The sequence below is a fragment of the Rhincodon typus genome, chromosome 16 (assembly GCF_021869965.1).
Source record: "Rhincodon typus isolate 14 chromosome 16, sRhiTyp1.1, whole genome shotgun sequence".
Classification (NCBI taxonomy): domain Eukaryota; kingdom Metazoa; phylum Chordata; class Chondrichthyes; order Orectolobiformes; family Rhincodontidae; genus Rhincodon; species Rhincodon typus.
In genome coordinates, this window is record NC_063347.1 from 55,851,600 (window position 1) to 55,879,597 (window position 27,998).

Genomic DNA, 27,998 nt, shown 5'->3' on the forward strand with positions numbered 1-27,998 from the left:
ACGCCCTCAACCGTGTCTCCCACATCTCCCGCACCTCATCCCTCACACCCCGTCCACGCAATAAGAACCAAAAAAGAATCCCCCTCGTCCTCACGTACCACCCCACCAACCTCCGGATCCAACGCATCATCCTCCGACACTTCCGCCATCTGCAATCCGACCCCACCACCAAAGACATCTTTCCCTCCCCACCCTTATCTGCTTTCCGGAGGGACAACTCTCTCCGTGACTCCCTTGTCCGCTCCACACTCCCCTCCAGCTCCACCACACTCGGCACTTTTCCCTGCAACCGCAGGAAGTGCTACACCTGCCCCCATACCTCCTCCCTCACCCCCATCCCAGGCCCCAAGAAGACTTTCCACATCAAGCAGATGTTCACCTGCACATCTGCCAATGTGGTATACTGCATCCGCTGTACCCGTTGTGGCCTCCTCTACATCGGGGAAACCAAGCGGAGGCTTGGGGACCGCTTTGCAGAACACCTACGCTCGGTTCGCAATAAACAACTGCACCTCCCAGTCGCGAACCATTTCAACTCCCCCTCCCATTCCTCAGACGACATGTCCATCCTGGGCCTCCTGCAGTGCCACAACGATGCCACCCGAAGGTTGCAGGAACAGCAACTCATATTCCGCTTGGGAACCCTGCAGCCCAATGGTATCAATGTGGATTTCACAAGTTTCAAAATCTCCCCTCCCCCCACCGCATCCCAAAACCAGTCCAGCTCGTCCCTGCCTCCCTAACCTGTTCTTCCTCCCACCTATCCTCTCCTCCCACCTCAAGCCGCACCTCCATCTCCTACCGACCAACCTCATCCCGCCCCCTTGACCTGTCCGTCCTCCGTGGACTGACCTATCCCCTTCCTAACTCCCTACCTACACTCACCTTTACTGGCTCCATCCCCGCCTCTTCGACCTGTTTGTTTCCTCTCCACCTATCCTCTCCTCTATCCCTCTTCTATCCGCCTCCCACTCTCTCCCTATTTATTTCAAAACCCCCTTCCCCTCCCCCTTTTCTGATGAAGGGTCTAGGCCCGAAACGTCAGCCTCTCTGCTCCTATGATGCTGCTTGCCTGCTGTGTTCATCCAGCATCTGCAGTTCCTACTATCTCTGATTCAATCTCCAACTGGACCTGACTCTCACCGAGAGTCCATTCCCAACTTAGACCTGACCCTACCCAGAATCAATCCCAGGTGAAGCAGCGATTTACCTGCACTTCATTCAATCTAGTCTATTGTTTTCGCTGCTCACAATAAGGTCTCCTCTATTCTGGGGAGACGAAACACAGACTGGGCGACTGCTTTGTTGTAGAACACCCATATTCTGTCCACAAAAATGATCCCGAGCTTCCCAGTTGCCCGCTACTTGCTGCCAGATCTGCTTGTGTTTCTCCAGCAACTTATGTTTTTTGTTCCAGATACAGATCCCTACTTATACCAGATCCCCAGCAGACGGGATATCTACCTGGATCTGACACCAGTTTACCCACTTAGATTTGCAATCCCCTTTCTGCCCAATTGAAATGGGTTACAAATTACTCGCAGTTTATCTCTCGGAAACTGCCCTTTCTTCTTCACTCCCTCCCACTGAGTTCTCCATGGTAAATTGTCAAACACATTTCCGTGAAGGCAGCGCCCCTTTCACTGCTTCAGCTTTTCCCAGCAGCATGAACCTATTTACACTAAACATTCATTCAGTTCCATGGTCAGCCCTCAGCTGAAGGAAATATTCATGACGTTGCAGAGCCTACTATCGTTTCAACAAGACGCGGTCACGTGCTCTGTTCTCTGAAACTTGAAGTGGTGCAAACGGTGAATATTGAGCAGAATTGCACATCCCACAAACGGCAGCTGTGATTTCTGTGGCTCAACACAACCTCCTCCGGTTAGGCGGGGGGGAAGGGGGTCAGTCTTGTTCAAGACGGATGCTGTTAGATTTTCCCCAATGGATACCAATCAGTCAGAAACTGGTAAGTTGGAGAAGTTCTCTTGCTTCATTCACGGGGCCCAACTCGAGGAGAGTGCGAGTCAGCGGTGAGTGTAAGATCAGCTGGACTGACCGAAAAAGGTACCAGCTGCAAAGAGGTATTCCGGATGATTTGATAACTCTGTTTCCTTGTCCATTAATCTGAAAACAGACGGATTGGGAATGAGTGCGAGAAAGAGTCGGAGACACACAATGAGTGAGCGATTATACAAAAAGCAAGAAGGGACAGGCAGACACAGCGAGACAAAGAGGGGCTGCTGACAGAATGAGGATGGGACAAAGAAGGAGGGAACTGGCAAAAATATTTACAGGCCAAGAGAGAGAGAAATAGATTAAAGAGATTGTGATAAGAGGCTAAGAAATAGAATAATGTGAATTTTCAATTACGTTTGGCACACTGACAAGTTCCCCTATTGCTGTCAGATGCTGCTCACATTCCCTGCCGCAGGGGCAGACTTAATTCCAACCTTGGTTTCACTTTTGAAAAGTTTTTTTTCTCTGTCAGTTTGAATGCGTCATCCACGTGTTCAGTAAAAGTATTGGCGCGGGGCGTTCGACTGTTAGTCGTCGTGGAGAGAATTCAGCACCAAAGTGTCCCATAGGAGTTTCATAAGTTTGTTGACATAGGAAATTTCAGAAATGATTGGATTCTCAGCACTACTCAAATTACTGCCACTTAAACACAAAAAAAAGTCACTCCACTCAGTAATGTTACGGTATCCTGAGTAATACTACTGTACACTGCAGTATAGGTGCACTGTAGAAACAAAGAATTATGACACAGGAGGAGGCCATTCAGCCCATTTTCATACAATCATAGAATCCCTACAGTACGCCCCATCAAGTCCACACCGACCCTCCGAAAAGCATCCTACCCAGACCCAACCCCTTATCCCTGAAACCCTGCATTCCACGTGGTTAACCCACCTATCCTGCACATCCCTGGATACCATGGGCAATTTAGCATGGCCAATCCAAACCTGCATAGCTTTGGACTGTGGAAGGAAACTGGAGCACCCGGAGGAAATCCAGGCAGACACAAGGAGAATGTGCAAACTCCACACAGACAGTCGCCCGAGGCTGGAATCGAGTCCCTGGAGATGTGCTAACAAATGTGCCGCCCATTTTGTCTATGCTAGCTGAAAACACGCTATTGTATCCATCCCCATTTTTCAGCATATGGTCTGCAGTTGTGGAACTTTGGCAAAAGTTCAGACTGACAGAGAGGCGATCTGGGGGACTGTGTGAAAGAATGCAGACGTAATATTGCAATCAGTTCATTAACAGGGATGACTGTAAATGACATTGAACGAATTGAGTGTGGTATTTTTTACGGGAAGAGTAATTTGGAAATGAACGCTAACCATATTTTTGTGCAATGGAATTGTATAGTTACAGGTTATTAAATGTACAGTATATCAAACTCCTTGCATGTTGTGTAGACTCCTGTAATTTACTTCCTGTCTTACCTTGTCACATATTCTTTCAACCCATTTTCTCCACTTCTTTTCGCCATCCCACCTTTCCCCTTCATGCTTTTCCCAGTCATGTGCCTCATGAAACACTCAGAATTCACTTAGCATGCAAAATTCTTTTTCCCATTTTGTTACTTTTAATTGTATAGATTTGAAGCAATACCTCCTCTGACTCACCGGGAGCAAACCCACAAGACATTCCGTAAAAGGACAAATATATTTTATTGTAAGCTGGAACATTGAAAATTCATCTAGTCCTATAGTAATTTAAGATTTCAGCTTATCTCCCCTGATTTTGTAAATTATCATTTCAAACAAATAGCATTGAAAATGTATAAAATCTGCATGACTAAACATTGCAGTGAGACCTAAGTCTTCAATTCTGGATTTAAGTATAGCCCACATGGATAGTATCCTCAGTCTTCTGATTGTAGGAATACTATGTTAAGTTTGATTCATCTTGTTCCATGTTATAGTTACCCTGAGCATACAGCTCAAAACTGACAATAATTTGTTCTAATTTCCAATTTTTCTCAAAGACACCGTGTTACTTGATGAGATTGTGCTGAAGTAGGGGAGGTTTGGCAGCATCTTTACACTTATTCTAATCATGTTATATCGGACTTCTGAGTACACTTGACAGCTGATGTTTCAGAAGTATACAGGCAGAAAAGCAAAGGCACAGCTTCTTAACACATGCACCGACCAGAAACATCTCTCTCTGAAAGTTCTCCACAACATCCACGCTTTGGCATCTGATGTCTTCCTGATTGCTTGGGCTCATACATTCTCAGTCCAACATAAGTAAGGTTCATGTGTCTACCGTCCCACCTCAATCCAATGTTTAGTTTTCCCCGACCTTTTAATATTGTGCATGTTTTCTTCAACCCCCTCTGCCTGCCACTAAACTGATTGGCTTTGTATTCTGGAGTTGCCAACACTGCCTGGGCGTTTTTCAAGTGGTTTAGCACGTGATCTTCAAACATACACCCTCATGCTCTCTCCTCTGGTCACCCAACAAGTCTACTTTCCCATATGAACAGATCTGGGAAAATCATTTCTTGACTGTCAATCAATTAACATTAATTTTGTGGCCACTTTGACTCTCCTTGTTTACTCACAGCAGTGTCCCAGAGATTAATCTTTGTTCCTGGAGAAGGCAGGACAGTCTGGGAGGTTTGGCGACTGTTGTGTGGTGCTCTGCCTTTGTTGCTTTCTACCCATCTTAGTCTATTCAATGAAGTGTTTTCTCTATTTCTACTTGCCAGTACATCTGGTTGTTTTTCCTATATATTCCTGTGTGTTTATCTCTCTTCTTTTTTTAATCATTTTCCTCAATCTATCTCTCCCTATAGAATCCTGCCAGTGTAGAAGCAGGCACTTCAGCCTATTAAATCCACACCAACCCTCCAGACCCAACTCCATCACCCTGCATTTACCATGGTTAATCCACCTAACCTACACATCCCTGAACACAATGGGCAATTTAGCATGACCAATCCACCAAACCTGCACATCTTTGGACTGTCAGAGGAAACCCATGTGGAGAATGTGCATACTGTACTCGGACAGTCACCCGAGGCTGGAATCGAACCCGGGTTCCTGGCCCTGTGAGGCAGCAGTACTAACCACTGAGTCACCATGCCACTGTCTTTTCTCTATATTACTCTTGCTTTCTCTTTATGTCACACAATCTTCACATTTAGATGTATGGCCATGTCTCTGCTTCTATCAGTCTTTCCCCCTATCTTGCTACCTCAGTCTCTCTTCCCTTCTGTATATCACATTCTGTATCTCATTGTTACAGTGTCTGTTCCTATTTAAACTTTTAATTACGAGATTAGTGTAACATTCTATAGCAGAACTCATATTAGACTAAACTCAACACCCATTAATAATTTCAATTAAAAAAAAATTCTGCCACAACAAAAGTAGGGATAACCCTAGAATTTTAAAGAAAACAAACTCAGGACAAAAATACAGAAACCTAAATCAGCAGATAATGTTTCAATAATTAATTAGCATTTTATCAATTCAGTTACCATAAATTATTTTGTCTTATTCTTGTTTAGATATGAAAATCGATTTTAGAGTCCAGCCACTGAATCTCAGGAATGAAACATACCACCACTTCTGTGAAAAAGACATGCATTTCACAAGAAAAGTAGCTTTAATATTCTGAATTTGAATAATCATAAGATGCTGAGAATGATTGTGCGTTCTGCAGAAAGGAAGTGGTTTATCCCTTCAGCAATACCTGGCTAGAGTGTAATAGAATGAAATACTGGACAGTGTTAAGCTGTATAATATGAAGTATGGTCATTTTAAATTTAGAGAGGATGAGATTGAGTTAATTCCCCGTATGCTTTCTGCCTGTTATGGCAGTGGTGCTGCCCGTACTTCTGGGTTAGAAGGCATAAATTCAAGTCCTGCCTGCTTCAAATGTGTGCCTAACTCATCTGAACAGTTTGAATATAAATATCTACATTCTGCCTGATTCCCCTCTTCCATTAAAGTCAATGGAAGAAACAACTGGACAGAGATTATAATGAGCATCAATTCAATATCAGCATCTTCCATTGTTACAATTACCCCATTTATTTCTCTCATAAGCTGTCATTGATGTATTGGGAGTTGGAGCCTGGGGATGTTTGGTATTTTACAGTGTCCTTTTTTAAAATATATATATATTTAGTGAAAATACCTTTATGACCGTACAACAATGGCCTTTGACTATGAATTTCACTGTGTTCATTAAAAACTTATAAGAAATATATAAATCAAGTACTTGTGGATGAATTACTAAACAGAATATTCTGCCTCAAGGAATAAATGAAGCACTTGGGATTATTAGGATTTATTGTGTTCAAAATGTGGCGCCTCTTCAAATTGATAAGTATGGCTATTCTGTAAAAAGATTCCTTTTGCATTCGTTGTCTGAAGCTTGGGAGAAGCTAAGCTCTAAGAATTGTTCAATTCCAAGTTTGATTCCGTGGATTGCAATATCTTTGTTTCCTAGCATCATACTTGTGGAGAAGTTAAGAATTCCTGTAGTGACTTTCACATCCTTAGGGTATCCCAAAGCATTTAACAATATATGAAGTAGATTTTTGAAATGTGATGTAAAGAGAATTGAAGGCAATTTGAGCGCAGCAAGGTCCCACAAACAGCAATGAGGCAGAACATCTTCAAATTTAGAATCGTAGGATCCCTAAGTGCAGAAAGAGGCCATTCAGTCCATCGAATCTGCACTGACTCTCTGAAGAGCAAGCAACCCAGACCCAACCCCTCACACCCTACCCCTGTAACCCTACATTACCATAACTAATTCCCCTAACCTGCACACTACGGGGAAATATACCATAACTAATTCCACCAACCCACACATCCTGTACACTACGGAGCAATTTAGCGTGGCTAGTCCGCCTAACCTGCACATCTTTGGACTGCGGGAGGAAACCCACTCAGACACGGGGAGAATGTGCAAACTCCACACAGACAGTCACCCAAGGCTGGAATCAAAGCTGGGTTCCTGCTGCTGTAAGGCAGCAGTGCTACCCACTGAGCATGCCAGTCATTTTGCCTGTACAAGCTATAAATATGCAATTGTATCCAACCTCACCTTCCAGCGCATGGTCTGTACGTATCTAAATACTTTATAGATGTGACGAGGGTTCAGTCTCTACCGCTGTTTGGGACAGTGAGTTCCAGATCCCCACTAGCCTCTGGCGAAAAAACAAAATCACTGAACTGCCCTCCAATCCTGCCAATTACTTTACATTTATGCCTTCTTGGTTATTGCCTCTGCTAACGGAAATAAGACCTTCATATCCACTCTCTCTAGGTCTGTCATCATTTTATACTTGATGCAGCTTCCTCTGTTAAAAAGAAAACATTTCCAGCCATTAAGAGGAGATTGTGGTGTAGTGGTAATGTCATTGGCTACCTTCCCAGCAGCCCAGGCCTATTGTAATAGGGTGATGCACATTCAAAACCCACCAGAGCAGCTAGTGAAAACTTATTCAATTCATGAATCAATGAAAGCCAATCTCAGTAACAATGAGCTTCAAACTACTATCAACTGTTTAAAAACCCACCGGGTTCACTTTAAGGAAATATATTTACTGGTCTGGCCAACATGTGACTTACCTGCCCTCTGAAGTGGCCAAGTCAGCTAATCAGCTGCAACAAACTGCTACAAAAGAGTTGATGCCAGACAGACAGGAAGGTGGTTCTCCATCATCTTCTCAATGGCAGTCAGAGATGGGCAACCAATGCCAGCCTGACCCTGATACACTCACTCTTTGATCGAATATTTTAGAAGTCCAATCTTTTCTCATGGTAAAAATTGTCCATTCCAGTCCAAATCCTGGTAAGCCTCCTCTGTACCTCTCCAGTGAGATCACATCCCTCCTGGAATGTGGTGATCTGTGGTCTGCCTAGTGATTTATGTAGTCCCAGCATAAACTCCGTGCTCTTACACCTGAGGCCTTGGCTGTATCTTTTATGCCTTCATAACTACCTTATCTAACCTGTCTAGACAACTTCAGGTGTCCATAGATCTGTGTCGCAAGGTCCGTCTGTACCTCTACATTTCTTGCTATTCTATTGTTATTTGCTTTTGCTTTGCACTGTTTTCCCTTGCCATTTGCGTTACCTCAATCTTCTCTGGATTGAATTCCACTTATTACCTTTCTGCCCACTTTGATACCTTCCAGCAGTCCACAGCTTCCTTCCTCACATCAACCTGGACAGCCATGTCAGTACACTATCCCCAATCCTACGCGCTTTAATTTTACATATTCAACACTTATCTGGGACCATCATGAAAGCAAATAAACTACATCCATTGGCTCACCCTCATCAACTCTCCTAGTTACAGCCTTGAAAAATTCCAGTAGATTTGTCAAGCATGATTTCCCTTTTGTAAATCCACACTGACTCTGTCTGATCCTGTCACTGTTTCCTGTGAACTCTGCTGCCAAATCTTTTATAATGGACTCTAGCATTTTCCCCACTACTAACGCTGAGTGTACAATTTGCTGTTTTCTATGTACCTCCCTTTTTTAAATAATAGGGTTACATTAGCTACCCTCTAACCCATAGGAGCTGTTCCAAAGTGTATAGAATCTTGAAAAATAACCACCTACGCATCCACTACTACAAGGGCTATTTTCTCAAGTACTCCGATGTAGGTTTTTAGGCTCTGGGGATTTATCAGTCTTTTGGTTCCATCGATTTTCCTAGCATAATTTCCCCAGTAGTATTGATTTTCTTCAGTCTTTCCCTCTCACTAGACCCTGTATTCCCAAAATTTTTGGAATGTTATTTATATCCTTCTTTCTGAAAGCAGAACCAAAATGTGTATTTAATTGGTCTGCCATCTTTTCATTCCCCATTATAACTTCTCCTGTTTCTGACTGTAAGAGACCTATATTTGTCCTCACTGATCTTTTTCTTTCACATGCCTTTAGAAGCTTTTTACAATCAGGTTGCATGTTCTGTGTGAGTTTACTCTTGTACTGAATTATCCCTCTGTCCTCCTTTGCTGAAATCTAAGCTCCCAATCCTCAGGTCTACTGCATTTTTCGCCAATTTATATGCCCGTTCCTTGGATCTAATTCCTCTTGTTAGCCATGGTTAGGCCACCTTGTCCCGTTTTATTTTCCTGCCAAACACTCGCACACATGTATCAGTTTTTCCAGTGTAATTTGCAAGTCCAAGACTACAATTAAAGAGTTATTCACCTTGGGCTCCTGTGTATTGTGGACGGTACTCACTTAGCCGCTGTTATGCTCCCTACTGAATACTCACCTCCATTGTAGCCCTGAATATCAGCTGTGGCTCAGTGGTGGTGCCCTTGTATTTCTAAGTCAATTGTTTGTTTGGTTCAATTCCCACTGCAGAAGCCTTTGTAAATTCTAGACTGACACTCCAGCACAATGTTAAGCCCTCAGCTGGCTATAAAAGACAGCGTGACCTCAAAAAAGGGAATAAGGTATTTCTCTCAGCAATACTCTCTCAATCAACACCATTAGAAAGGATTATGTGGTCATTATCACATTCCTGTTTTATGGGAGCATGTTGTGCACAATTTTTTGCTTTTGCATTTCTTTCGTTACAACTGTGTCTTCAAAAGTATGTGTTCGGCTGTCGCACACCATGAAACATCCTGAGGTTGTGAAATACAAACCTTTCTCTCCTTCCTTACTTTAAATAACTTCTGAAACAGAATGCCAAGCGAGGTGTATAATAGGCAGCCTGGATAGTTTTAAAAATTGAGTGACAGGTTCAAGGAAAGACTTCCATCAGACATGTAGAAACAATTCCTGTCTGTAAAGACCTCGATAGGTTTAGCTCACTGCAGTTGGTCAGAGATGTTTCGTTGGCCGATACATTTCTAACTGTCCTGATCTCTGCAGATGGACCAGAGGATTTGGAGGGTGAGGAAGGCCCAACAGCACCTCCTATTGAAATGTTGGACAGTGTAAGAGGCTACGAGGGAACTATCGCAGGTGGAGGTAGGTTTGGAGTGAAATATCTGCATAGCAGTCACTGTGAAGCGAGACAGTGACATGTGCTTGAACTTTTTGCAGGTTTTCAGGTGAATGACCTTCCCATGAATATTCTAGGTAGGAGGATTATGATGAAGAGCTGAAGATTGCTACTTCAGAACTCCTCAGTGACCTCACTGTTATGCCTCGGATTATGGAGGATTCCTGCCACGATCACTATCCGCTGACTCCCAGTGAAAATTCCAGGGGACCACAGGATCAGTGCAAAACCTTTGAGGCCAAAGAGTCTCTCAATGCTTGCTGCTTGAATCTACTTATGAGGACTGACTACCAGAGCAAAGAAATGGCGGGCAGATTGGGCAACCCATTGGCATCCATAGTTCAGGGCCATGGCCATATTGGTGGAAAACCAAGGTGGTAGGGGAGAGCAGTATGTAATTCACCTCAGGAATTAAAATGGACCAGTTAGCATGATAAATTTCAGTCTGGTCCTGTCCTACTGAGAGAACCCCAGCTCCACACCCTTCAATCTGGATATTTAGTTGGCTGTAAATGACAGGGCTTGGTGAATTGAATCTTGCTTCTTGGTTACAGATGGAAACTACGTCTCTCCACCAGTTCACCTGTCCGACAAGAGGCAACGACCACAGCCGCAGCTGGAGTGGAGGTACACGGTCTTCCCAGAGGTCATGAATTGTCAGCCCTTAGACAAACCTTCAACACAAAAGAGGCAGACCCATTCGGTTTTATAATAACTCATTCTTAAGATTACTGTTTGATCACAACTACCACTGCTATGTCTTTTGGGTATAACAGATTCAAATACTGGGCTATAATGGCTAATGTTCTGGTCTGGAGGGTTTGAATCCCACAGCAGATGGTGAAATTTGAATCAATAAAAATCTGGAATTAAAAGCTAGTCTAATAGTGACACTGTCAATTGTTGCGAAAGGTTCCATAATGTCTTTTAGGGAAGGAAATCTGCCATCCTTCCAGAGTGACTGTATGTCACTCTAGAACAACAGCAATATGGTTAACTCTAAACTTCCTCTGGACACTTAGGGATGGGTAATAAATACTGGCCTAGCCAGTGATGCCCTCATCCCATGAATGAATAAAGGTAAGTCACCATTAATATTAAAGTCACTGAATGCTGCATTGCTGAGTGATTCAAAGCTGCTTTATCACAGTGGAGAATCAACAAATTATTCCCTTGGGCTACTTGTATCCCTAAACCTTAAAACTCTGTCTGATTGATGGTGTTGCTTGTTATCAGGTCACATAATGCAACATTGACAGAGGATCTTCCATTTCAGTCATAAATCAACTTCCAACACCAGGAGTATCTTGGCTCCTTCAGGCTGATCAGTTCAGAACACTGCATGCCATCCAAACAGAAAGTTTGGAATGCAACATTTCGCACAAATCCTGGGTTTCTGACTTGACATTCTGTCTATCTACTTCTAGAATTCCATCCATCACTGAAGAGGCAGCAAGAGAGGCATTGACAGAGTTTGCTGATGCTCACTGCTGTTACAGCAGCCACCCCGCCCAAGACATGGTCTTTCAGGATCTCACACCTTTCAACATGTACAGGGTAAGACACTTACATCAACCTTTTCTTTCACCTCGTGACCACAGTTCAGTCCATCTTCCATTTTTTTTTAAGCCTCTCTTCTGCTTGCTGCCCCCCCCCAACTCTATGTAAACTAATCAGGATTTTTTTGAGGTGAGCTCTGAAATAACTCCATAGAGGCCAGTAGTCTGCCATCAGGTCACCCCTTATTTACATGTGGAGAGTTGCTGACACTTATCCAGATCCCACAGAACCAGCTGTCAGAATGAACAGAACTCCTGACACTCCTACTTACATCTGTCAGCCAGGGCTCCCTAATTGGACCAGATTAACAGCTCCAGTCAGGGAATTCATATTCTATGAGATCCACATGGCTGACCTCGTTACAATCACTACAAGTTCCACCAAGTTATTCAGTGATTTTTGGGGTCCTGTTTCTCTTATTAGTATTTCCAACAGGCTGTGGGCCTGTCTGCAATCAACACCTTTAGAGAGTCACGTATGATTGTAAACCTATATGGCTTGTCATGGATTCATCATCAGACAGCTTTGCACCCAGTATTTCTTTGCTCTGCCATTTGTACATTCATATATAGCAAGAAAGCAACATTTGGATGAGCATATGGGCTGCAAATAGAGACCCAGATTCAGGAAGAAGATAATTGTGTCCATGATGGCTCCTGCTGACTGAAGGTGGGATAGGATTGGTCCTTTGTGATGGAAGATGGCTGTAGGATCCTGGGAGTGACAGTGTAGGAGGGACTGGGTGATAAGTGTCCCCTGTGATAGAGAGAGGATAGTGATTTCCCTCCCACCAGTGATAGAACATGAAAGGCCCCTTGCGATGGGCTGCAATTGACCTCTGACAATGGAGACTTATGGATAATTCTCAACTCTTTATAATCCTCTCATGAGGGCATCATTCCAAGACCAGCATTTGTAGCCTATCCCTAACACCTTTGAACTGTTTAACCATTTCACAGGGCAATTAAAAAACAGCCACATTCTTCTGGGTCTGGGGTTATATACAGACCAAATTTCTTCCCCTAACGGGAACCAGATGGGTTTTCATGACAGTTGATAGTAGTTTCAATATCATTGCTGGGACAAGCTTTCAGTTTCAGATTTATGAATTGAATTGAACCAGCTGCCCTGGTACGACTTAAACCCATGTTCGCAGAGCATTAGTCTGGGTTTCTGGGTTAGTCGTCCAGTGACATTACCACTGTGCTGTTCACTGGCTTAACGCAAAATTGCTTTTTAAAATCTCTTTCAGTATCGACTGGAAACTTTCACTGAAACCCGGTCAACTGAATGGGCACACGAGCCATTTACTGGTAAGTGTACTTTTGGCAGAATCTTCAATTTAAGCATTTTTCGCTGTGACCACCTACAACATATTGGTAAAATATGAGAATCTGTCTAATGACGCGCATCTGCAGTATTCTGGAAGGCACTGTTTCAAACCAAGCCAGTGAAATGAACCAATGATCCGATCTGTTTGTAGGTTGCCATTGATCTCAATCTCAGGCCTTGGTGATGCTGCCATGGATCATTAGTGAGCAGCTCCACAATAGCCATAGGCACTGCACTATCTGAGGCTTCCTCCAATGTACGTCCTCCACTTCCTTCATCTCCAACCCTGTGCTCTGAAACTCCCTTCCTAAATCTCTGTCCCCTTCCTGCCCTCATTTCAGATGCACCCTACATGTCCTGAATCTTTTATGTGCTTAGTGTCAAATTTTCAATAGTTGGTTGTACTTTTTAGATCTAATTTCAGTCTATATTTTGTTCATGAAAGCAGCTGAATAAAGATGCAAATTTAAAAGAACAGCAATAATTTATTGATAAATATATATGTACATGTAGCACGTTATTGCTGTTCTTTCAAAGCTTCTATTTCAATGCTTTCACGTATCGGGGCGGGGGGCTGGTCAGTTAGCTCAGTTGGTTGGATATCTGGACAGACTGAGGTGACCGTGCCTACCCTCTGCCTGAGAAATGGTGACCCTCATGTTAAACTCTCAACCATTGTCTATGGTGACTTTCACTTCCATGTATCAAAGTGTAGTCTTCAATCAGATCTAAATGTACAATCAGTTATTGTATTCATAAGTTTGCATTTATATAAACACCTCTAATATTGAAAAATGATACAAGGCATTTCATAAATGTGTGTGGCCAGACAAAATTTGACACTGAGCACATCAGGTAGATTTTAAAAGAGATCTAAAAATACAACCAGTAATTAATGGTAAATTGTTTGTCAAGAAATGAATGACCAAGTGACTGGGAATGATTTCGGTGATGAGCAGGATCAGTGAGGCTGGAGGCCTGGGAAACAATTGAACCTTTCACTCCTTGAGGCCCGGTAAATTTACCTACCAGACCCACTGTCATCTGGAGAGGGAAGGATGTAAAGTTAAGCTTCGTCTAAGTGAGTCTTAATTTAATAATTCATCGAAAAGACAGCCCTTGTGACATTGTAGCAGTTATACAGTACTGCACTGGAAGGTTTGGCCTACACACAGCTTGCGTAGTGTTTGGAACTGATAACCCTCTGATGGCATCCCTGCTGCAAATTGACGTATATCGCTGTTCCTTCACCATTACTGGGTCAAAGTCCTGGAATTCCCTCCCTAAGGGCATTGTGGGTCTGCCTACAGCATGCGACAATTCAAGGGGGCAGTTCAGCACCACCTTCTCAAAGGCAACTAGGAATGCATAATAAATGCTGGCCAGCCAGCGATATCCACATCCCAGGAGTGAACAAAAAAAAGAGTTCAACCTGATAATACCCAGAGGCAAAAAACAGTTAATAAAAATCTAAGACTTGGAATTGAATGTACTGGTCATACTGGAGCTTCATTTTGAAGTACACAGGATGAGACAAAGTGGAATGCATCATTTGCAAGTTTTGCTAGTTTTTCCATTTGGCTTGTAGGCCCAGACAACACTTATGTACTTAGTGTCAAATTTTCAATAGTTGGTTGTATTTTTAGATCTAATTATGGGCTAAATTTGGTCCATAAAAGCAGCTGAATAAAGATGCAGATTTTAATAAAACCAGAAATAATTTATAGACAAGTATGTACATGTGGCACGTTATTGGAGGCTGGTGTTCTGCCAGTGGCCTTGGACCCATGCACCCCCCAGACCCGTGCTCCAGTGTTAAAAGTGTGATTAAAAATTGTCAACTATCTACTTTTATCCAGGTCAGCCTGTTGACAGTGCTGAATGTGGATCTCCACCCCTTCCATGGGAAGTGGTTGTTGAGAGCCCACCGTTGTTTCAGGATTCTGTGAAGAAGATTCCAGTTCCTCACACTGCAGCTGTCAAGGTAATTGTCACAATTTGTTCAGTGAATCCAGGAAAGTGCTGTCCCTCTGGGACAATCCATTCTATCACTGTGATACTGAAATGAGCACAGCTAAGGCCCACATTTTCACTCTCGGGGTTGGGGGAATTCCCAACTCTGCGAAACCTGACTCAAGAGAAAGTGTCCTGGGAGGTTGGACTTTTGTCTGTGGGGCAGGGTGGCAACTGAGGTCAGGCCTTTGGAAAGAGTTTGGAGGCAGCCATTTGCAAAGGATGCTGGGAGTTCACGAGAGCTGTTTAGAGGGTGACCCCTTTTAATGGGGAGGCAATGGCCTAGTGGTATTATCACTAGACTGTTAGTCCAGAGGCCCAGGTAATGTTCTGGGGACTCAAGTTTGAATCCCACCATGGCAGATGGTGGAACTTGAATTCAATAAATAATTGGAATTAAGAGTCTAATGATGACCATAAATCCATTGCTGATTGTCGGAAAAACCCACTGGTTCACTAATGTCCTTTAGGGAAGGAAACTGCCATCCTTGCCTGGTCTGGCCTACATGTGCCTCCAGGCTCAGAGCAATGTGGTTGACTCTTAACTGCTCTCTGGCAATTATGGATGGGCAATAAATGCTGGCCTAGCATAGTGACTCCCTCATCCTGTGAATGAATGAAACAAAATACAACCTTTTCCCCACACTGGCCCCCATGGCCCCACATGTCTTCCATTGCAACCTATGCCTCTTCACCCGCCTCTTTAGCTCTTTTTCAGAGAGCATATATAATTTAGGATTTAAAGTAATCATAAAAAAGGACAAAGATGGAGAAAAAAAATAAAGATTTTGAACTCGCAAAGGGCCAATTTTAACATGAAAAAACAGGATCTGGCCAAAGTGAACTAGGAGCAGGTGTCATGGAATCTTACAATCCCTACAGTGTGGAAACAGGTCCTTTGGCCCAACACATCCACACCGACCCTTGGAGCATCCCACCCAGACCCATGCCCCCCCCATTAACCCACCTAATCTACACATCCCTGAACACTACGGGGTAATTTAGCATGGCCAATCCACCTACCCTGCTCATCTTTGGACCGTGGGAGGAAACCGGAGCACCCGGTGGAAACCCATGCAGATACGGGGAGAATGTGCAAATTCCACACAGACAGTTGCCCGAGGGTGGTATCAAACCCGGGTCCCTGGCGCGGTGAGGCAGCAGTGCGAACCACTGAGCCACCGTGCCATTCTACCAATGTATAGAATTGGTGATGTTATATAGACCTGGAGTACCATTTGCTGAGGCACATCTTTCAGGATATGTCGAAGTAATCTATTGGTACTATCATCTGTACCAATTTTAGATTTTAATGTTTGTCATTTTACCAAGATAAATGATATTAATAACTGTAAAAGCTTCTGACCACTGTTAACATGGCATGAGAAATTAACAATATTGGTCATCTTCCAAAGTTTGCCTTTCGCTTTACTGACTCAGACTCATGGATGTGTGTGGTTTTTTAAATTTATTCATGGGACATGAGCATTGTTGGCTGGCCTAGCATTTATTGCCAGTCCCTTATTGCCCTTGAGAAGATGGAGGCAATCTGCCTTCTTGAACCGGTGCAATCCATGTATTGTGGGTAGACTCACAGTGCCCCTAGGGAGGAAATTCCAGTTGTTTGTGCATCTTCTTAACAGTGTTGTGATGTTGTCTCATCTTGTTGGTCACCAGTGTTTCGTTCTGGGTCTAGTTTACTCTTTGGGCATATATGGACTGGAAATCTGGTTCCAATGTCCCATGGTGCCATGTGCTTTACAGACATTAAGAACTGACAGCTTTTGGGTAAATGTGACAAACCACATCTGTTACAGTTTGTTAATTTGATGTGCTTTGCTGGATGCATCCAAAGCATGTTGTTGTTGTTGTTAGCCTACCATGATAGTTTCATACATACATCCATCTTCAAGCAATGCATCAAGGATTAGCCTTTTGTCTTGTCCAGAAGTTCCTTCCTAAAGGATTTATTTGGTGTAGACTTGTAGAACTTGATTAGTCTCTCCGAGAATCCTTCTTTGCAAAAGTCACTCAGGAAGATCCACACTGGAGCAGTGGGAGACATTCGAAAGTGTAATAATAAGTGCAGGACCAACACATTCCCATAAAGGTGAAAGATGGGACTGACAAGTCCAAAGAATCCTGGATGTCAAGGGATGTGGAGGATTGAATCAGGAACAAAAGGAAACTTACGATAGATATTGAAGATACTAGATACTGTGGATGCCCTAAAGGGGTATGGAAAGTGCGCGGGGGTTGCTTAAAAAAGGAAGTAGGAAAGCAAAGAGGGGACATGGAAATACACTGGTGGATAAAATAAAATAAAATCCAAAAGCATTTTATGAGTATACTAGGGGATGGGAATAACCAGGGAAAGAGTAGGGCCCAATAGGGACCAAAGTAGTAGTCTGTGGAGCAGAAAGACAAAGCTGAGGTTTTAAATGAGTACTTTGCGTCTATATTAACAATAGAGTTTAGTGACATAGTAAAAGATTAGGTCTGTCATATACTTGAACAACTTACAATTCAGAGGGAGGAAGCTTTATTGGTTTTAACCATCTTAAAGTTAGATAAATCCCCAGGCCCGGGTGAGATATGTCCCAGGCTGTTCTGGGAAGCAAGGGAGGATATTGCAGGATCTCTGACATTAATTTTTTCAAATCCCCTTTCAGCCACAGAAGGGATGCCAAAGGACTGGAGGCCAACTAATGTGGCACCATTATTCAGGAATAATGATAGGAAGCCACAGGCCAGTGAGTCCAACATCTACGATGGGGAAACATTTGGAAAGACTTATGGGATTAAAACATAATAAATCTCTACTTGGAGAGGCAAGGACTAATCAAGGATAGTCAGCACGGCTTTGCCAGGTGGAGATCATGCCTGACAGGTTTGTTTTTTGAGCAGGTGAATGAGGGTCGTGCAGTGGATGTAGTTTATATTAGTATCTGTGAGGCTTTTGATAATTCTCATATGCAAGACTGGTCAAGAAGGTAAGAACCCATGGGATCCAGGGAAATTTGGTAAATTGGATCTAAAATTGGCTTAGTGACAAAGGGCAGAGGGTGGTGGCTGAAGAGTGTTTTCGCGGCTGGAAGCCTGTGTCCAGTTCTGTACCACAGCGTTCGGTATGGATCCCTGGAGTCATTTTGGCTGAAGCAAAGACTCTCTGTCTGCACAAAAATGCGTACCTACGATTCTTGTGATGAATATGAAACAGAAACAGAAATAGAAATAATTAGAGAAATAATTTATACGTACAATGTGCCCTTCATTACCTCAGAATTTTCTTGTCTTAATGTCTTTTGTCCTAATTCTGTTCAAACCTTACCAGCCTAATCTTTCTGCTATGTTTTACTCTATTTTAACATAATCTTATCAATTTTACCCAATGATGTCTGAATCTATCTTGTCTTCATGAAACTGAACCAATTCTATCCAATCCCGATTTCTCTCTCTGATTTTTACTGATGATCTGACTGTTGTGAAACCCTGCACTCTTTTTGTTGTAATAAAATATCTATTTTACTATGATAGATTTTTATAGTTCAACTAATTGAAACCTTTTTCAGACTGCCTAATCCAATCTTTCCAGTTCTAATTCAGTTGGTTGAGCTCTAATCCATCCTGTTGAGGGGAGCCTATTGTACAAAGAGTGAGAATAAAGTGTCATACCTTACCATTAAAAGAGTTCATCTTTTGAGAAGAGAAGAGAATAGACGTATTAGTGAGAGGCAACATGGTTTTGTGAAGGGGAGGTCGTGTCTCACTAACTTGGTTGAGTTTTCTTTTTGAAGAAGTGACAAAGATGATCAATGAGGGTAGGGTAGTGGATGTTGTCTACGTGGACTTCAGAAGGCCTTTGACAAGTTCCCTCATGGAAGGCTGATACTGAAGGTAAAGTTGCACAGGGTCAGAGGTGAGCTTGCAAGATGGATAAAAAACTGGCTTGGTCATAGAAGACAGACAGTAGCAGTGGAAGGGAGCATTTCTGAATGGAGGGCTGTGACTAGTGGCGTTCCTCAGGGATCAGTTTTGGGACCTTTGCTGTTTGTAATATATATAAATGATTTGGAGGAGAATGTAACTGGTCTGATTAGTAAGTTTGCCAATGACACAAAGGTTGGAGGAATTGCAGATAGTGATGAGGACCGTCAAAGATACAACTGGATATAGATCAGTTGGTGTCTTGGGCAGAGAGATGGCAGATGGAATTTAATCCGGAAAAACGTGAGGTAATGCATTTTGGAAGGTCTAATCCAGATGGAAAATATACAGTAAATGGCAGAACCCTTAAGAGTACTGATAGGCAGAGGGATCTGGATGTACAGGTACACAGGTCACTGAAAGTGGCAATGCAGGTGGTAAAGGTAGTCGACAAGGCATACGGCATGCTTGCCTTCATCGGCCGGGGTATTGAGTTTAAAAATTGGCAGGTAATGTTGCAGCTTTATAGAACCTTAGTTAGGCCGCATTTGGAATTTCTGTTCAATTCTGGTCACCACACTACCAGAAGGATATGGTGGCTTTGGAGAGGGTACAGAAAAGATTTACCAGGATGTTGCCTGGTATGGAGGGCATTAGCTATAAGAAAAGGTTGGAGAAACTTGGGTTGTTCCGACTGGAACGACAGAGGTTGAGGGGCGACCTGATAGAGGTCTACAAGATTATGAAGGGCATGGACAGATTGGACAGTCAGAAGCTTTTTCCCAGGGTGGAAGAGTCAGTTACCAGGGGCCATGGGTTCAAGGTGCGAGGGGCAAGGTTTAAAGGTGATGTATGAGGCAAGTTTTTTGCACAGAGGATGGTGGGTGCCTGGAACTTGCTGCTGGGGGGGGTAGTGGAAGCAGATACAATAGTAACCTTTAAAGGGCATCTTGACAAATACAGGAACAGGATGGGAATAGAGGGATACGGTCCCCAGAAGGGTAGGGGGTTTTAGTTGTGATGGGCAGCATGTCAGTGCAGGCTTGGAGGGCCAAAGGGCCTGTTCCTGTACTGTAATTTTCTTTGTTCTTTGTTCTTTGTTCTTTAAGGACTCCATGTACTGTGTGTGTGCAGTACTGTGACTCTGCCTGGCAGTATGTCTGCTTTGTGTTTGCAAGCTGCAGCCAGAGAAAACTCAGTTAGTTGCTGTACTGTCTGCTCCATACATTAAAAATGGTTTACTGTTTTAAATAAATTAACCCATGGAGTTAATCAGTCCTTGATAAGCAGTTGAGTATTAGATGGCTGTCATTAACATGACATGGTGAACATGTGGAAAACATTGTCCTGATGAAGCCTATTGTGTTTAAACAGTCAACAGGAAAGTTAATCTATAGATGAAATACATGGTTAACACTCTTAAATCGTGCTAAGGTGTTTCAGTTCATTACAGCATTGGAGGTGGTTGAAAACACAGCTTGCTGGTAAACAGACAATTCCCTGCTGAGAGTCCAGTTTAACTTTGTTGAGGAAAGTAAGTGATCAGGATATGTGATGGATCAATAGCAAGCAAAGGAAGGTCAAAGGCATTTTGTCAAAATGTCTTCAAAGTTCTCTAGTTTAAATTGAAACGCAACAGACTTCCCATCAGAATTTCACATGTTTAAACAGCATTCAGAGCAATGATTTCTACATTTGGATGTTTCTGATGCAGAAAAACAAGCAATTGACACAGACTGCACTTAAGGAGCATCTTCAGCTAAAATAAAGACCATCTGATATTCCACCTGAGGCATGTACATGAAGTGATTGACAAACCAGAGTCTGACAGAATACACAGAGTCATTTTTCACTGTCAATCTCATGGAAAATATTAATATCATCACACCATCTGAATTGTTTGTAAAAATTCAAACTATCTGTCCTCAGAAAACTGGTGACTATTCGTTATTAGCTAAAGATTGACTCAAGTGAGTGCCAATATAGTACCTCTGTGAATTAAAAAAACAATGTTCCCACAACATAAGAAGCTATCCCTGAGGAGCAACTGATGTTTGTAGCATTTTGTAAAGCTGCAGTTGGGCTGCTGGAGATCAGCTTCATTCGATGAATTATGTTTTGTTTCAGTGTTGCCACAAGTGCAAGGGCCGGGGGAGATATAGGTGTTCGCAGTGTGGTGGAAAAGGGATGGTGAGTAAGAGATTGTATGGTTCATTCTTTATAGTTTGCAGTTATTTACATGTATTCTGTCTGTGTGATAGGATTAACTAACCAACATCCTATTCTCCTTTCCTCCTCTCCACATCTGAAGCTGCTAACTCTGGTAAGTGGACAATACCAGCAGCTAAACCAGCACCTTGCAGATTCCCCTTAAAACTGTTGCAGACTATTTGGCTGCAGTGTCATCACAGTATTGCACCCAGATCCTGCGTTCTCCAAGTTATTACAATTCCAGACAGTCAATTTTGAGATTCTTCTCTTTGCAGGTTGATTTGAAATTCTTTTGTCCTTTTGTCCTAGTTCTTTTTGACAGGAGCTAGATGGCAGCACTGAGTAACAGAAACTCTTTTTCCCTTCCTTCACTTGAGTTTAGTGGCAACTCTCAAAACTGTGACCCTGACACCACACAATGGGACAATGAGGCTGTTAACACACACATACGCCAAGGTTGAAGCTCACTTTTAGATCCTATCGCTGGGAACTTGGTAAATATGACTTTAGCCCAGACTGGTACCTATTTTTATCATTAAGTTCATAGTCTGAGCTACTCACAGTGGATTAAAGTTCAGTTTTTAGTGCATTTCTCCTTTTTTTTGAAGTCCGACCATTGGAGCTTCCTTGACACCTCATTAGGTTTGACAGTCCCAAGTCTTTCTCTCAGGAATCCGCAGCCAACTTCCTTCTATATGGCCATTCTTTGAAACAAATTTTGCAATTAAAGTTCAAGATGTTGCTAGGTGAGCTATAGTCAGAATAATGGCCCACTGTAATTCTATCTGCTTATCAGTGGGAAGCTGCTGGGTGGCAATAAAGTGCAGCACTCCTTCAACATAACTTCACCCCTCATATCCTCTGGCCCAGAAATGCCAGTTGGACAACACAGCTCAGATTCACTAAGTCAGCACTGACTAGAGATTGAATGTGAACACCACATTGGGAAATACATAGAATTTCAGACTTTGTGTGGGGTCTAGGTGTTCTCTGTTATGGGCTTGCTCAGGCCACAGGCACAGACCAGGGCACGTCCTCACCTTATCTTGTAGTGGCCATGTAACTGGACCAGTATTCATGGTATGAGCTATTCGTCCAGTCAGGATAGAAGATCCAATCTCACTGTGATAATTTGAGAATTGAAATGTGATAAGGCCACTGTGGTCCTTTAGGGAAGGAAACAATGACCTTGTCGAGTCTGATCGACATGTGACTCCAGTCTGTAGCTGTTAGTTAACCACTTTACCACTCTGTGAAATGGCCTAACACTGTGATGGGCAATAAATGATAGTCTTGCCAACTTAGCCGCACCCTGGGAACTAAGACAATAAGTTATTTTGATACGGGCAGAATTTCACTGTTGTGGAAAAGCAAGCTTTAAAAGTAGAATTTAGAAATGTTTCTGACTAAAAATGTTTAACAGAGTGTTTGACAAATAGAAGAGTGTTTTGAAGAGTGAGTGAGGATACCAACCAGCAGGGTATGTGGGCATGGGGTGCGTGGGGCTTATCTGGTATTGACAGCCAGAATCCTGTAGCATGCAATATTAAAATATAAAGACCAGGACACAATATTCAATTGAACTGGATTTCAAAAACAGCCTGCCTTTGAATTCACACAGCAACTTCAATGACCTCAACATCTCAAAGCACTTTACAGACAACCTTTAAAGTGCGATATGTCAGGAATCCAACAGCAGGTTTATGCAGACCAAGATCCAACCATCAGCAACATGGCAATCTATTTTAGTGACATTAATGGATAGGTATTGATAGTGAGACGTGAGAGAGCGCCCCTTCTCAGATCATGCCATCATCTCACATTCACCTGAGAGAGCAGAAGGGGCCTGAGAGTTGGTGCCTGTCACAGTGTAGCACTTTCTCAGTACTGCACTGAGAGGGCCCACCTTAGTTCTGTGTTCAAGTCTAAGAAGACTTACAGGCTTGATTCCACAGCTATCTGGCTTACAGGTGAGAATACCCATCTAGCCAAGTTAACACTCATTGTTGTGGGGAGGAGGGAAGGGTGGAGGTGAGAAAGTAAATTGAAGCATTAAAAAGGAGTAAAGTTTGGACAGTCCCAAGCCACACTGCTTGCTACACACAATCCTTCACCTGGTTTCTGTATTGAATGCAGGCAAATTCCTGCGTCATGGGGGACCATTCTCGCTAGGCAGGGAACCGTTACGATTGGGTGGGTTGTTAGTTTTACACGCCACTCAATATTGCTCTTCAGCAACTTCAGTTCTTCAGTTGGGTGAAGAGATCCTCATTGTCACCCTCCTGCCTTTCCTTCCAGCTCTTCTACCAGTGACTATTACAAACTGAGTTCCTCTATGAGGGCTGGTACTTGTCCTCTGCTGCACAGCGCGAAGGTGAGCTGGAGTGTTTCGGAGCCATATGTAATCTCTGGGTAATTGAGACTGATTTCCATGAGCATGTCACGTACATTCAGTTCTTTTTAATTGCAGCTCAAATGTCTGCCATGTGGTAGCCGAGGAATAGTGCACAGAAATAAGAGGTGCATCCAGTGTGGAGGCAGAGGGGTGAAAAGGTAAATAAAAAATCCTTTTGTTTAGACTGTGCTGCAAAGAATTGTGCTCCTGTGATAGATTTCTGATTACATGGTGCAATTGAGTAAAGGTGGACCTCGGATTGAGCTTCAGCAGCTCTGATTTATAGAGCTTAGAGAGGTTCAGGAGGGATCCCCATACACTATTCAACACCAGAGGTCGGTTACACAGAATCAAGGCATATACTTTTCTGGTCAGCGTTTAATTTCAACCTGTTCATCACAAAACTTCAATTCCACTGATTACTTGTTCCCTATGTGTACAACGTGTACATAACACAGTCACGTTCTCATTTAATTATCCCTCAATTGATCTATAACCATCGCATGTTCCTTACTTCCATCATGTCTCGGGTATCCCTGTCCAATCTCATTTGATGAAAACAGAGCCCACAGCTGCTAATGTACTTTTTACTATTCTTCTGATCTCTTCAGCCTCCCAACTAAAGGACAGCATTTACTTCCCTCTCCCTGGAAAAAAAATGAATCCTTTTGCACTTCAGAACCCATCACTAAAAACTAGTTTCATGTTTCTGGCATCTCCCAATGATAGAAAGTTCAAAACTCAATGTTCCATCTTTAAGATTTAAATGTTTGATCAAGTAATAACTTCCACCATGGGATTTTTCATAGTTTTACTCAACTTTAATACTTCAAAACTGGCATCTAGCCTTGTTTGGGTGACCAGCCAATTTGGTTGTCCAACTAGCCTTCTGTTTTGGAAGTCACTGCATCTTTTCGCGAGGCCCAACTTTGACGAATAACAATGAGGCTAACATTTTCTAAATAAAAACCAACAGAACTGCGGATACTGTAAATCAGGAACAAAAACAAAGTTCCTGGAAAAGGCCAGCAGGTCTGGCAGCATCTCTGAAGGAAAAAACAGAGTTAACGTTTCGGGTCCGGTGACCCTTCCTCCATTCTGAGACGCTGCCAGACCTGCTGGGCTTTTCCAGCAACTTTGCTTTTGTAACATTTTCTAAAGATTACTGACGTAAAGTGACTGATTTCCAATCAAATATCCTTAAATTCCCCAGAATCCTGATTTCCAATTTTGAATTCTACTTAAGCTCATTTGTAAGAATTGTTTTCAAATTCACTGCTCCCACCACACAAAATATCATCAACACACATCATAAAATTAAAGGCTTCCTCATGGTGCCTGGAAAACCCAGTATGGTCTGCTATTAACTGAAGACAACCCAACTTTAATAAGTTAGACCTTAACTGAGAAGACTGTAGAAGCATCATTTAGACCATTATACACATGTATTTATCTTCCAGAGTGTCCCAACAGCATTTGGTGCCTCTTTTGGAGGGTAAAGAAACACTTCCCTTTTGAGCTGATCTCCCTGCAAAAATGTAGTTCCTAAGTACTCGTTGTGAACAAAGCCAAGAAAATCTTCAAAATTACTTTTCCTCTCATCAGTGAATCTACTCATATCTTGATCCCCCAGTTTTTCTTCAAAACCTCATGTCACTAGCCTTGTTTTAGCCTTATACATTCTATAAGAGGACACCAAGTCTATCTATGGGGCAGGGTTAGCTATCCTCTACCTAGAATCTTTATGTACACTCTCTTCAAATTTGTAATTCTTGTGTTTGACTTCTTTCGTTATCTTGTCTCCAATTTTATTTGTAGCCACTAAGACTTCCTGATCACATTGAGCCTCTGCTCCTGGCAGTATGCCTGGTCTATATTATATTTCTTGGCCTTAATAAACTACATCCCCTATCTTGCAATCTCTCTCTTTCTGGACTGTTGCTGTTCAATCTCCACCTTATATTAATAGGATTCCTTTTAAAGATTCATGATCTCTTCCTAGCCACTCACAGAGCCACTGTCTGAGCTTACACAGCATTTTGTTGCCTTCCGTTTTGTACTTCAAGTTCCCAATCCATTTATGTCCCTCATCCTGTTCATTCAATGTGTTGTTATATGTTCCAGTGGCCTGCTGTACTTGTAAAAGTCACATTTCTCCATTGATTGGCTGCTTCTGGTAAATTTGTGACTTTATTTCCCACTTTTAGTACTTGTCCTTTGGCACTAATAGCCTCATATTGATCATCAGAACTGATCTGTCCTTCACCAGACAAACATCAATTGCAACAGTCTGATACTCGGACCTGTGTACCATATGGATATGAGAAGTACTTGGTCTCTTGTTAATTTCTGTAACTCTTCTAGAATCTGCAAATTTGCAATCCAGACTGAGCAGCCTTGAAGAGTGTACTTGAACAGTTCAGGTAACCATTACGAGTCAGTGGGGCCAAATTCTTATTATTCAATCTGAGCTGTTCAGAAGTAAGGTCAGAAAACACACCCATACACAAACAGCAGTCAAAATCTGCAAATCTGCCCCACTCCCAAAAAAAGTCAGTTGCGGAGCTGCAAATTTCAAAACTAAGTATGTGTCTCAGGAATCATGGAACTAAGGTGGGAATTAAGATACAGATCAACTACGATCTGATTGAACTTGAACTGGCATGAAGGACTGATTGTTAAGAGTGGCAGAGTACCAGAATATACTTGAAGGACTGTGGGGACAGAGCAAGTGAGTGGGATTGTTTGACAGCTCACCAAAAGAGTCAGCACGGGCATGATAGGCTCAAAAGTCTCGTTCTGTGCATTGCTCCATGAAATTGCCTGCTGTGTGCATTGGTGTAGTGGCAGAGATTCTCGCTAGTGGCACAGGCTCTCAGTTAAATTTTATTCTTTAAAGTTGACAGTTCACGTTTATAAATTGCTGTTGGCCTTTTGCTGCTGGCGCCTCCAAAATTGAGCCTTTGGACCCAAAAATGCATCATGTGCCCACTGTCTAGATGCAACACTAAGATATTCAATAGACAGTGTTTGACTTTTTAAAGTGTCTGCAGAATGAATAGGTTTGCTCCAGATAACATCTATGTCCTTACGTTCAGGTGTGGCCCTTGTCTAGGCCGAGGCACTCGGACCTGCCATGTCTGCAAAACCAGTGGCTATCTGCTGTTCTACATACAGCTGACAGTAAAATGGTAAGTGTCAGGGTCAGATAGAGCACTGTAATCCCTATGGCCCTTCAGTTAGAGGTATTGTTGTACACCCTTTATTCTAATTCAGGTGGGAATTGTGTGGTGCCTCTGCTGAGTTTGGCAAGTTTATTTCTCCTGCAGCTTACATCGAGTGAATGCATACAGGGTTGAATTTTCCAAGCAGCGGCAATCACACTCAGAATTCTTTGCCTTTCTTTTACAAACGGAGAGAGTTATTTTACTTCATTTCCTCGGAACCATCAGAAATCTTCAATTAATATGGAGACTTACAGAAAGTTCCAGGCATAGGGGAATTACCCAACAGAAAATTCAATTTCCCGGGCATCCTTTGGCATCTGCTGTGACGAGGTTCCCACAGAATCCCCATGTGTAATCCCATCTACACTGGTATAACGACTGTCTGACCAGTGGAAAATCCAGGGCCAATACAAACCATGTGAGCAAAATCAATCCCAGTTATTTGCAGTAGAGGACATGTTGCCAGTTCTGATCTCTCTTACCGAGGGACTTGTTTTGTTCAAGGGATGTGGATCTCGCTGACTAGGCCAGTGTTTATTGCCCAAGGAATCAAACACATTGCTGTGGTTCTGAAGTAACATGTAACTGGGTAAGGACAGTTGATTCCCTTCCCTGAAGGGCATTAGTGAGCCCAGCTGGGTTTTAACAGCAATTGATGGTTACAAAGTTACTATTAAGGCAACTTTTAATTCCATACTATTCCAAGGATGCTCAGGAATGAGAAATATTCATCTCCTGATGGAATTCCAAGTTTTTAATTGTGAAATCCTGCCCTTTGTGATGTTTTTCCAATCTCTGCCTCCCCATCTCTGTACGCTTCCACTTTGCCTTATTTCATGTGTATGTAATTTAGCAATGCCATGTTGTGTTTTTACAGGGACTTCACCCTGTATTACATGCACTAATTGCATTGAATGATGAAGTGCTAAGGCCATTTTGATGGTTTGATACAACAGCAACAGACAAGAAACAAAGTATATCCTACTGTCTGTACCCACTTGAAGTAGCCGATAAGCATTCATTTTCACTACCGATTGTAAGAAGTGCTTTAATTTTCCACTCCCTCATACTACAATGTGAATTGATTCCTGACACAAGAGACTTTGAGATCTTTTCTGTTGTCATCCACTTTTATTCCTATATAATGACTGTGTCTCTCCCCCTCTCACCCCTCACCGCACCTCCAGATAACCAGTACACGTAGCCCTAATAAAAAGCAGCCTGTCACACAGGAGGTGCTAGTGAGATCTGGTTATCAAAGATCATATTGATGGATTGATTCAGACAACTGCAAGTCACCTTCACTGGTAACTCGCT

The 27,998-nt window shown here is 42.7% G+C and overlaps 1 protein-coding gene across 1 annotated transcript in view; it reads left to right on the forward strand.

Annotated features, from left to right (window-relative positions):
* The first annotated feature begins 1,710 nt into the window (after positions 1-1,710).
* The window catches only part of LOC109929435 (protein SSUH2 homolog), a 35,336-nt gene continuing 9,048 nt past the window's right edge, over positions 1,711-27,998 (forward strand). Inside the window, exons 1-9 of the mRNA XM_020529114.2 lie at positions 1,711-1,969; positions 9,884-9,982; positions 10,571-10,643; positions 11,444-11,573; positions 12,829-12,889; positions 14,768-14,892; positions 20,976-21,038; positions 23,530-23,612; positions 26,553-26,645. Of these exons, the coding sequence (XP_020384703.1) occupies positions 1,945-1,969; positions 9,884-9,982; positions 10,571-10,643; positions 11,444-11,573; positions 12,829-12,889; positions 14,768-14,892; positions 20,976-21,038; positions 23,530-23,612; positions 26,553-26,645 (752 nt within the window). The 5' untranslated portion in view covers positions 1,711-1,944. The remainder of the gene's footprint in view (positions 1,970-9,883; positions 9,983-10,570; positions 10,644-11,443; positions 11,574-12,828; positions 12,890-14,767; positions 14,893-20,975; positions 21,039-23,529; positions 23,613-26,552; positions 26,646-27,998) is intronic.